This window comes from Linderina pennispora (genome assembly GCF_002104995.1).
Source record: "Linderina pennispora strain ATCC 12442 chromosome Unknown DL89scaffold_179, whole genome shotgun sequence".
Lineage (NCBI taxonomy): Eukaryota > Fungi > Kickxellomycota > Kickxellomycetes > Kickxellales > Kickxellaceae > Linderina > Linderina pennispora.
Genome location: NW_024468427.1, coordinates 1 through 11,311, shown reverse-complemented (window position 1 = coordinate 11,311; position 11,311 = coordinate 1). Strand labels below are relative to the sequence as shown.

Here is an 11,311-nt window from a genome sequence, read left to right as displayed (position 1 = left end):
CGTTTTTCTGACGACACCATTACCTGATATTCCCTGTTTGTGTGCTTGGCAGTCAATTGCATCATTCCCTACAGACATGGACTTTCCACCTAAAGTGGAGGATCAGAAGACTGCGGAAGGCGCTTTGTTCAATTGGTGCCACCGGCACGATAACTCGCAGGCCTTATTTCTACTCCTGTACTTGTTGGGCAGATCATAGGGCAGGACGGCAAAAAAGGAAGGCACTCGTGCGAGAATAGGCATAGGCAGGACCTGCTGTCCGTCACGTCTTCCTTTCTGCCTTATATTCGTAGACACTTCAGCCAACAATACCGAATCGAAATGGAATAGACGTGGTTCTACCATGTCGCTCTCTTTCAGAAACAATCAAGGTGACAATTGAAAATGAGGCGAAGGATGCCAACAAAAATCATGCACAATTTCACTGGGCGTCATGCACTACCCACGTTGGAGCAAACAAGGGACCTGGGCACGAAGGCAAGCCACATACACCCACCAAGCCAAGCGGTCGAGGTTATTCTGTTACTGCCCCGACGGGCAATATTCTTGAAGAAAAAATATAAGCCAGCATGCCGCTTGTTTGCCGTCGCTCGCCGCCTCACTCGTTCTTTTTCTGCCACCTGGTCATCGCTGTACGGGTTGCATTGCGGTTACCATTCTCTACTGTTCGATTACCACTCCCTCCCACTGCCGCCATTTTTGCTTCTCTTTCCTTGACCTCGCTGGCCATACTGGATCATTTATATACTATATTCCTTCTTAATATACCAACCACATACGCCCTCTTGCGATGACCTGTAACGTAGCATTCAAGAACCTGTCTCAATTGAGGCTGTGTAAATCGCTTACTCGCCAACAGGCGTTTGTCTGCTTCTACTGTGGAGCGATATACCATGAGTTTGAATCGTACAACGTGCACGTGGAATCGAGTCACTCCTGACTTGGCTTGTGAGCCGAAACTCGCACCGCGCCCATCTCACCCATCGGCTAGAAGAAAGGCATCCCAGAAGCCATCCTCTTGCCTCAAAACATCCTGCATTTTTTGCATAAACTGTTTTTCACCTACTCTGCCCATCTGTGCTGCTTGCTTGAAGCACTATACCCCTTTCCCAGTTACCTATTTTATTAAAAGCGCTATTGTTTTATCCATTGTCTTTATGAAAGTATGAAGCCGAAGACTACGCCATGGAAAAGGGTATTGTATGCCGGCAGAGTCTGGCTATATGCAGCCAGTGTTCACACATGCCCGGGTCTACAGTGTCAGAAGCTGAATATTCAAACTAATATTTGACTTTTATGCAATGTTACCCAGGTCAATCTATGTCTAAAGACTCTTCAAGCACTGTCAGCAGCACAGTGACTATCGTGCCTCATACGAGTGCCAGGATCACTCTGTGCTTTGATGACAACAGCCACAGACGTTACCTGCCGAGAGGAGGGCGCCAATGAAGTATCAGCGTATCGACATGAAAGTCTTGGGAGACGGGCGCGTGGCTCATGCAATGTGCTCATCATCATTTTTTTCGTGTCTAACAGAACACATTATTTGAGAAATAAGAGTTGAAGTCTATTTCTGGCACGAGGCATTATGTTTTCTTGTGTAATTGGTGCCCACCTGGCTTGGCGAGTGCAAGTCACTTGGCGAGCGCAAGTCACTTGGTGTGTATCGCTTGGTGTGTGTCGCTTGGCCTGCGCCCAGCCCCCTCATATGTATGTATACACCAATCGGCTGTATCCCCCTTTTTCGCTTTATCTTAATGACTCTCCAACAGGCAAACGATACTCTGCAGTCTTTTCCATACTGCATTCTACTACACATACCTTTGGCTTTATTCCGCTTGATATACGTACCAGCACCCTCCTACCGTCAGTATGAGTGGCAAGGGCGAACAGAGAATCTTTTGTTTCGCATGCGACCAGACAAAGGCATACACGACGCTAGAAGAGCTTAATGCTCACACCCAAACCGATGAGCATGCGAAAAATACCAGTACCAATATTGAGAGTGTAGTATTGTAGAATAAGAGACATGCAAAGCATAGGTGGAAAAGTCCAGGCGTCCAGGGACGCGAGTCCAGAGCATACCGGCATCTGCCACGGACCTGTATCCCTTTAATAAAGCAGACAGATAGCGGTATGCTTGCGCTGGCGTGTGCCTGGGAACTCTGAACCAGGGATAAAGAATGGGTTGGTAGATCGCTGCCAGCAAGTATTGGCCATTTATTAGGCTAGTGCAGGACGGATGTTCACATTTCTCTGAGATTTACCTTAAACAATCCCTTTCCGCCTCAGTGAAGCACAATGATAGTGAGGCGAAAAGGGCGTCAAAGAGGGAAAAATCCCACACAAAGAAACACCTACGGAACGAAAGGCAGGCAGGGGTCTGGCGGTAGGAGGTGCAAGGGAATCTCGAGCCCGGCAGCAGCCAGAGAAGCAGCATCCATCCTCAGTCTCCCCTCATCTTGTTGAATCGCTGCAATATTGCCTGCAGTGCCCAGCAGCCGTATATTTTTTTTTTGGAACGCGCTCTTTTGCTCTCGCTTTATTTAAGCTGCCCAATATTTTTTGTTCCTATTCCATCATTAAAACCATTCAAAAGCTCCCTCCCCACAGAAAACCCTAAAAAGATTCGGATTACGACTGATTTCGCTCACAGACACACAATGGTATGCATCACTGGTTACAAGTCGGCGCTCGTGTGCGGGTTCTTCTGTCCGCTGTGCGATGAAACGTTCCATGAAGAGTGCGCTTTGGCGCTGCATTTCGCTGATTGCGGCGACCACCGGCTGATGCCATTGGGACACGCTTAGAGCAGCGATATCCCGACGCTGTCTGTCCTTGCGGCGGTTCACGCTGCCGGAAAGCCGAGATAAGAGGAGGCGGGTATCTGCTGGGAGGATAGCCGCCTCTCTTGAGCTTAGACAGAGCGTGGGCAAGGGCGCAGGGAGGTGTTGCGCGGGAGAACAATGCAGATATTTCTTGTAGATACACCTTTTGTCAACTTTGTAACAAGTATCAAACTCCAGGCAATTAATGCACGAGGGGATGTGTGACGTGTCTGCCACTACCTCCACTACCACCACCACCACCAGGGGATTGCTGATTTGGTGCACGATGCCCACATTTCACATATACAGAACTCTACCTGCAATGTGGGGAACCAAGGGGGCTTTAGCAGTAGCTCTGGAGCCGGGGCAAGAAAGCCGGGCCAGGAGAGCGGGACATATTAGATCTGGAGAAGCTTAAAGAGGCTTTGTTCGGGTGTGCTGCGCAAGAACACCAATCTCTCCTCCGCTCCCCATCTATTCCCCAGCTGGCATCGGCTGATACCATCCCCGATTTTACCATCCAAAAGCGTGCTGCTCGCTCGCCCTCCACAGCCCGCCTTGCTAATTGGACTCTGCAACCAACCAAACGGACATATGGCTATCACCAGCGGTCCCCCTATATGTCGCTGCTGCTACAACGCCGTGCTGTGTCCGATGTGCCATGAACTGTTTGACGATCTGACTTCATTCGAAGGCCACTGGCTGTACTGCGCGACCAGGGTGCACCTGTGATGCCTCGGGCACGTGACCATGCGAAGGGAATGGCGGGCGTGACCTGCAGATCTGATCCTGGAAGATCTAAATCGGAATCAGCTGCAGCCAATCACAGTGGCATTGGGTTGTTCTGTCAGAGTCTGGCACCACAAAAAAATTCTGAGTGTGAATGGCTTTCTCGCTTTCCAACAACAAAACCTGCCTCTAAACATTTTTTCTCTATTCTTGTCTTTCTGCTTTGGCTATTGCACCCAATAACACCAAAAGTATCAACCACCCCGTTTAGCCATGTCCCGCCTGTATGTCGGTCGTCTGCCGCGTGATGTGCGTGAGCGCGATATCGAGAAGCTGTTCAAGGGATACGGAGAGATCCGTGACATTTGCCTGCTGTCCGGGTTCGGGTTTGTCGAGTTCCGCGACCGGCGCGATGCCGAGGACGTGATGCACGACTTCAACAACCGCGACTTCATGGGTGAGCGCCTGCTGATCGAGCCGGCCCGTGTTGACCGGCGCCGCGAGCGGATGGACCGCGGCTTCCGGCGTGAGGACCGCGGAGACGACCGCGGACGCCGCATGGGCAGCATGGGCGCGCCACAGCGCACGCCGTTCCGCATGCTCGTTGAGAACCTTTCGTCGTCGGTGAGCTGGCAGGTAAGTTTCGTCGGTTGGTTTTCTGTGGATTTGGCTGCATGATAAGACTGTTGAAGAGCACTAGACAGTGTGCTCTTCGCTCCTCCCGTGCTTCATCCACTCCGCCTCTGCTCTCGCCTGGCTAACGCGCTGATGGCGGCTTATTGGCGCGTGGCCGAGGGTGGGGCAGGTGGAGTGCTCTTTTTGGTGCTGATTGCCTCTATTCCTTGTGTATTCCATTGAGACAGCGTGCGTGAGAGTGGTTGTTTGGGCAGTCCTTTTTCTGTTGGCGCGTACGCAGCGAAAGCAACGGCGCAGCGGGGAGGATGGCTGAGAGGAACACGTCGCGCTTGCTGTTGTGATTTGGTGAAGGCGCGGGCACAGTTTGTTTTGGAGCGCCAGAGATTTCAGTCTACACACGCTGGATAAAAGTTGACGATATTGCTCGATTGTTGCGGTTCTGCACGGGCTGGATTGCTGTGTGGTGGGGGATGGCGACGTCTGATACGGCGTGGCATACGGAAATTTCATCGGTGTGGCGGTGAACACGGTCTAACGCGCTATGGGGGATACGTTCTGCAACCGCCTGGCTTGGCTCGCTCGCTATATAGGATCTCAAGGACTTTGCCCGGCGCGCGGGCGAGGTGTCGTTTGCCGACGCCCACAAGCTCCGCCCTGGCGAGGGCATCGTCGAGTTTGTCGACGAGGAGGGCCTGCGCACGGCGCTGCGCAAGCTCGACGGCGAGGAGCTCCGCGGTCGCCGCGTGGTTCTGCGTGAGGTAAGTGCACCGAGCAGATGCAGACACCCCGACTATCGCCGACACGCGCCAATCTAACCCCTGATTTCTTGATTCTTTAGGACTTTGGCCCTCGCGGTGGCAACGGTGGAGGTGGAGGCGGCCGCTACCCACGTGAGCGCTCGTACTCGCCGCGCCGGTCGTCGCGCCGGTCGCGCTCGCGTTCGTACTCGCGGGAGCGCTCCCGCTCTCCGCGCTACCGCCGGTCGTCGTACAACAACCGGTCGTCGCGCTCGCCGCCGCCACCGGCCCGCCGGTACTCGCCGGGATCGCCCCGCTCACGGTCGCGCAGCCCGGTCATGCGGGACGGGCCCAACGATCTGCCGCCGCCGCCTGCTGCTGCTCCGCGCTCCCCGTCGCCGCTGCCGCCGCGCGACAACGCCAACGCGTCGCCCCGTTCGCCTGACGCCAACGGCCGCGCTGACCTGCCTCCGGCGGGTGCCGAGCCCTCTGCGGACCAGAACGGAAGCGACGGCTGGGAGTAGAGATGTGCCTCGCGCCTGCCTGCAGCCAGTGGGCTAGCAGCAGCAGCCGATCCTCGTCTGCTTGGAAGGAAAGCGCTGGGCCCACCACTTGGTTTTGTCTTCAAGAGGTATAATAAAGCTTTTGCTCGTTTCGAGAATCCCTCTGCGCTCCCCAGTGGGTTTCCAAACCTTCCATATGCGGTAGTCCTGCTGTCGATTGGTAGTGCGCCATTTCTAGAGAACCTTCAAAGCGCATGACAAAAATTTTTGCCCTGTCGCTTCGCTGTCTGCGGCACGTTTAATTTATTCTTTGGGGGGAATGACTATGACTAACCGAGGTTCCAGACAAACATAGTCCGTGCAGCTAGCTCACGCACCAGCTTTGCTTTTTTCCGCTCTTTTCATTTTCAACACAAATATCTTTGCAGGGTTCCTACTGTCAACATGGCCATCAAGGGAGTTGGCGCGATATTCTCAAAGCGGCGCAACAAGCAGACAGCGGCACAGTCGACCACCAAGCCCGAGCACGGGGATGCCGACGCGATCGAGATGGCCGATCTCAGCCCGTCGATTTCGCAAATGGGTGACAACGACGGCGAGTCCCACAGCACCAAGGTGCATGGGCTCAAGCGCCAGCTGAAGGAACGCCACATGACGATGATTGCTCTGGGCGGGACCATCGGCACCGGGCTGTTTATTTCCGCCGGCACGTCGCTGGCATCGGCCGGGCCGGGCGGAGCACTTGTGTCGTATCTGCTGATGGGCATCATCGTGTTCTTCCTGATGTCCTCGCTGGGCGAAGTCGCGACATTCACACCGATCGCCGGATCGTTCAACGAGTATGCGTCGCGATACGGCGACCAGGCGATTGGGTTTGCGCTCGGCTGGAACTACTGGTTCAACTACGTGTGCGTGACGGCATCAGAGCTGGTGGCTTCAGGCATTGTGTGCCGGTATTACCTGCCAAACATCAGCGGCGTGCTGTGGTCGATTCTAGCCGCCCTGATTCTGCTGGGGCTCAACCTGTTCAGCGTGCGCGGGTATGCCGAAGCCGAGTTCTACTTTGCCATGATCAAGGTCATCACGGTCATCGTGTTTATCATCATTGCCATTGTGGTCGCTGCGGGCGGGCTTGGCGGCCACACCTACGGGTTCGAGAACTGGCATGTCGAGGGCGCCCCGTTCTATGACGGCGTGCCAGGTGTCCTGGCGACGCTGATTCTAACCGGGTACTCTTTCCAGGGAACCGAGGTCATCGGCATCACTGCGGGCGAGGCCAAGGACCCAGTCAAGACAGTTCCCAAGGCGGTGAACCAGGTGTTCTGGCGCATCCTCCTGTTCTACGTCTCATGCATCTTCCTCATCGGCCTAATTATCCCGTATAGCGACAAGTCGTTGGTCAAGGCAAGCACCAAAGACATTGGCCAGTCACCCTTCTCCATTGTCTTCCAGAAAGCCGGTCTGAAGCCCGCAGCCGACGTCATGAACGCAATTATTCTGACTACCGTGCTAAGCGCCGGAAACTCGTGCATCTACATCGCCACCCGTACACTATGGAATCTAGCCATGCACGGCCAGGCCCCGCCGTGTTCCGCAAGGTCACCAAGCGCGGCATCCCGATCTGGTGCTTGGCGCTGTCGCTGGGTGTCGCCACTATCATCTTCCTGCTGTCGCTGATCGGCGACCAGGTTGTGTATATGTGGATCCTGAGTCTGTCTGGCGTCCACTGGCTTTGCCGCCTGGGCAGGCATTTCCTTCGCCCACCTGCGCTTCCGCCGGGCCTATGTGCGCCAGGGGTTCGATGTCAAGGATCTGCCGTACACGGCTATTTTTTATCCGTTTGGCCCGGCCTTTTGCCTGGTCACCATCATCATTATCATTTTTGGCCAAGGCTGGACTGCCTTCGCTGATGGCTTCGATGCGCGCTCGTTTGTGTCCTCGTATGTGTCCATTCCCGTTATTGTTATCCTCTATGGCGGCTGGAAGCACTTCAAGAAGACAAAGTGGGTGCGGCCCGAGGAAGCCGACCTGATCAGGGACTCGATCTTTGACCCTGAATCGGACGTGTATATGGCTGGGCGCAACTCTCGCGAAAAGTAAACAAAATAGCATTTTGCACATATTCAGACAGAAACAAGCGTTTATGACACTCACCGTGGTAGTACTTTAAAATCCGCTTCCTTTAAAACTCGCTTCGCTACTCGCTGGTACACATGCCATGTGGGTCTTGGAAAGCATTCGCCTACTCGGGATGATTCTTGCCGCTGGGTGGACTCCGTAACCAGGTTCACAGCGGAGGGAGGTGCGGCCGAGGGGGACATCACCATACCAGCAGGCGGACGGGCATTATTGGCTTGTAAACGATCATATACTAGACTTGTGGCTGCCCAAAAAAGAACTAGCTGGTCAAGACAGCACGATGGTGGATACGGCCGCTCAGCATGCTCTATCACATCATTGATTTTGGGCATCGAGAAGCACTTGATAACCTGCCGGGTGTTGTGCTCAGCAGTAAAATCCAACATCATCTTGCTGACATCCATGCCGATGATAACCAAGCCCATGATCGACACATCAGTCCTAATGAACTCCACCGTGTGGTACTGTTGCGCGCCCGCTGCGACTGTCTCTGACGTCGACATGTCAGTCGAATCAGGTGACGGCAAGCCAGGCGCCAACGAGAGCCTCGCTACAACCTACAATATGGAGGTAGAGTCTAGCCTCTGACAAGTTGCACAGGCGGCTGTATTGAAAATTCCCCTGCACAATTCGTCTATTCCCTTTTCTCTCTTTTCTTCAATATTAAATATAACTTTTAAATCCTTACACATTCAACAGACATAACAATATCTAGTGGAGACCTGTTGCCACTACAATAACAGCTTGTCATACTGGTTTCACCGATGAGGTCGGATGCCGCATAAGATCAAAAGGAGTTTACAGAGCAAGTAACCCAAACCCGTGTTGAAGTTTAAAAGAGTTTTAACTTTTAACCAACTAAAAAGGTTCTAGCGGACGGTTGGTCACTTTTTGGACTATAAAATCTTGTATAGGTAACTAGTACAAGTAATAAATATATACATGCAACATATGCAATGCAGCATCTTGGTTCACGGGACCAGCAGGACAGGCGCGAAAACAAACACCTGTGATGTGGTAATTGATCTGCAGAACAGATCCCGAGATGTGTTCCTTTGTTGCGATAGACGCTTCACGCACGCCTGCATGCAAGGACCTGGTGCAGATCGAGAGGCGGCAATGCTGGCTTTGGTCTGGCAATCAGCTCAGCCCTTGCACATTGCGCCTCAGGCGGGTGGGTAGAGTTGAATGGGGCGTCTTGTCTTTGCTTGTGTTGATTGGCAGGTGCCTAGGGAAACCACAGCAAGCGCTTCAGTGCTGTCCGTCTGCTTGTCTCCTGCATCGCAGCAGGCGCGCATGGACAGCACTGGTCGCAGTGCGTGTTCAGTGTCAGCATCTCGCTGAACACCGCATTGCAGTTGCCGCAGATGAAATTGACGCTCTCGGCGAAGTCGCACGGAAAGGCTGTCCAGTATTCGCTCATGGTGTGTAAGGTCTAAGGAACAAATTGCTGAGAGTACAGGGCCAGGTCCTAGGCAGAGCGTTGTCTTCTTATAGCCCACACTGCAGAGCGACTTCATGGTGCGAGTCTGGAGATCGAGAGGCGCCCGGTTAGTTATCAATCCAGTCGGGAGAGTACAGCGGCAGTCATAACCAGCGCCCTGTCGGCAACGATCGCGTGGAGAAAGGCGCTCTCGGAATCGGCACTCACTGAGTAGAAGGGTCGGAACAGCACATGGCGTCACGGGCCGGGGGCAGGCAGTGGAGGGTACGCAGGGCCACACAATGCCGGCTGCCAATAAGTGCGGACCTGCGTTGGCGGCGTGTCCACTGACCGGGACGGGGACAGTTGGCAAATGTGACGCCTCTTCAGCCTTCGCCAGTCCATTCCCTTGCAACCTCCCATGCAGATAGCCAGTGTGAGGCAGTTGCTGCAGGGAAAGCTACAGCACAGACATCAGGGTGTGTAGCTGTTTTGCATGTTGTGCGGCATGAAGCGTAATGAGAGCAGTGCTGGTTCTTCCATCGGTTAACTGGACAGTGCTACCTTCGGGCTTAACACGCAGAGTACCCATACCGATTGATCCTTCCTCTCACATTAGGAAATAGCCCGCGCTAACCTCCCTTTCTAGTTTTCGGTTGTAGCCGCCTTCCAAAAACTCCTCCGAGCTAGACTTGCTACATCCAGAGCCAGCTATGTATACAGTGTCACGAGTGAGTGTCCTGCCTCTAACCCACCGCGCGTTGGGTTTAGCTGGTAGCCCCAGCTGCTTCCTGGCTGGAAATCTACCTGTTGGATAGAACTACACGGCAAAAAGCGGAAACGTCGAACCGGTGCCAACACATGATCGACTTTCTTTGTTTCGTGGGAACGGAAATGGACCGGCAAAATCCATGTCCCTCTCTCCCAGGACTGGTCGTCACAAGAATAACGGGATAGCGAGGGCTTTTATCGAGCGCTTTCATCGATTTGCGTGTGCACATGAGAAAAAATTAACCAGGGCCAGACGGGCTGCTCACTTATATGCGTGGTAGCGGCCGCCCGTCCTTCTCTCCTCCACTCATCCATTTCTCGTTATCTCCCACTCATTTTTAATTCCTACACCTCATAGCTCTTTAATAACGATGAAGCTTTCAGGCTTGTTTAACCTCGGTGCTCGCTCTGTCGACTGCAGTTCTGGGCGCTAAGAAGGCAGCGTCGGCCGACGGTAAGTTTTGAATTGCTAAAAGCAAAACGGAAAAAGCGAAATTGCAACGTAATGACTCATCTTGGAGCAGCCTCATATTTGTAGACTTCAAGGCATGACGACCTGGTCAAAGTCGAGTGTGCCGAGATTGGCGAGCAGGGCCGCGAGCTGATGAACCCCGACGGCGGGCTTCCGGTGGCTGAGTCCGACGTGTGTGGAGTCCCGGCGGTGCTCTGTCGTTCTACTATGGCCGAGACGGCCCAACCCAGTGGCTCAGTCAAGGCCGAAGACAAGTTCCACGAGCAGATGCTGCGCGCGCTGTCGTTCAACCGGGCGCTCAAGTGCCGTATCCCGCGCAACAAGCTCACGTTCACACAGTACCTGGAGGTTCCTCTGCATATCGACGGTGTGCGTGTGCGCGGCGGATCCAAGCTCAAGCGGATCTCAGGCAACTTCAATGCCGTCCTGCACGGCGAGAAGGGCACCCTGGTTGCTGCCGCTATGTACCCAGTCGTGACCACCCGCTGCCTGAGACTGTCAGCGGTGTGACTACCATGCAGATCAACCTGCGGTGGTACGAGGGTTCTGCCATGACTCTGCTGATGTCGAACAAGCGCCATGAGGAGGACTTCATTATCCAGCCCATTGTTGCCCTCATGTTCTGCATTCTGACTGCATGCGCTGTCTATGTCGTCGGCCGTGTCTACGTCGAGAGCTCGCTGATCCCGCGCGTGCTGAAGGAGGAAACCGACCGCAAGGCTAAGGCCAGGAAGGAGTTTGAGGACTCGGTCAAGAAGGAGACCAAGAAGGACAAATGAGCAGGTTTCTCGGCCTAGGCTGACTCGGCGCCGCTTGATCAATAACGCTAATCGCTTGCACAGTATTTGTCTCGCAGGGCATTGCAAAAAAAAGCATTAGGTGCACGAAAGAGGGTCTTTAGGTGTTTATTGGTGATGGCAAGACTTTACAAAAATATAGAGGGCCAACGAAAGACCGAGCGCATACTGCAGCTGGTCTCAGTCTCTCTGCGTGAGCAGTCGGTTGGACAATGGCATCAGAGAAGGCTGGGCAAGAGGAAGAATAGGAACAAAGCTGTGGCGCACAGCCCGACA

General features: G+C 53.9%; 4 protein-coding genes across 4 annotated transcripts; 3 read left to right on the top strand and 1 right to left on the bottom strand.

Annotated features, from left to right (window-relative positions):
- Window positions 1-3,836: 3,836 nt before the first annotated feature.
- On the top strand, window positions 3,837-5,214 carry DL89DRAFT_212620 (uncharacterized protein; the record flags this gene model as incomplete). Its single annotated transcript, XM_040884226.1, has 4 exons — window positions 3,837-4,043; window positions 4,089-4,193; window positions 4,784-4,951; window positions 5,032-5,214. Coding segments are annotated over 4 exons (663 nt in total), but the record flags the coding sequence as incomplete, so codon positions are not given.
- Window positions 5,215-5,798: 584 nt separating this feature from the next.
- DL89DRAFT_273209 (uncharacterized protein) lies at window positions 5,799-7,641 on the top strand. The gene is made up of 2 exons (XM_040889043.1): window positions 5,799-7,102; window positions 7,145-7,641. The coding sequence occupies exons 1-2, from the start codon at window positions 5,878-5,880 to the stop codon at window positions 7,531-7,533; spliced, it is 1,614 nt and encodes a 537-aa protein (XP_040738999.1). The 5' UTR covers window positions 5,799-5,877; the 3' UTR covers window positions 7,534-7,641.
- Window positions 7,642-8,463: 822 nt separating this feature from the next.
- On the bottom strand, window positions 8,464-9,019 carry DL89DRAFT_273208 (uncharacterized protein). The gene has a single exon (XM_040889042.1). It carries the CDS (start codon window positions 8,993-8,995, stop codon window positions 8,801-8,803), a length of 195 nt encoding a protein of 64 aa, XP_040738998.1. The 5' UTR covers window positions 8,996-9,019; the 3' UTR covers window positions 8,464-8,800.
- Window positions 9,020-10,144: 1,125 nt separating this feature from the next.
- On the top strand, window positions 10,145-11,311 carry DL89DRAFT_273207 (uncharacterized protein; the record flags this gene model as incomplete). The annotated part of the gene is made up of 3 exons (XM_040889041.1): window positions 10,145-10,224; window positions 10,313-10,394; window positions 10,469-11,311. Coding segments are annotated over 3 exons (711 nt in total), but the record flags the coding sequence as incomplete, so codon positions are not given.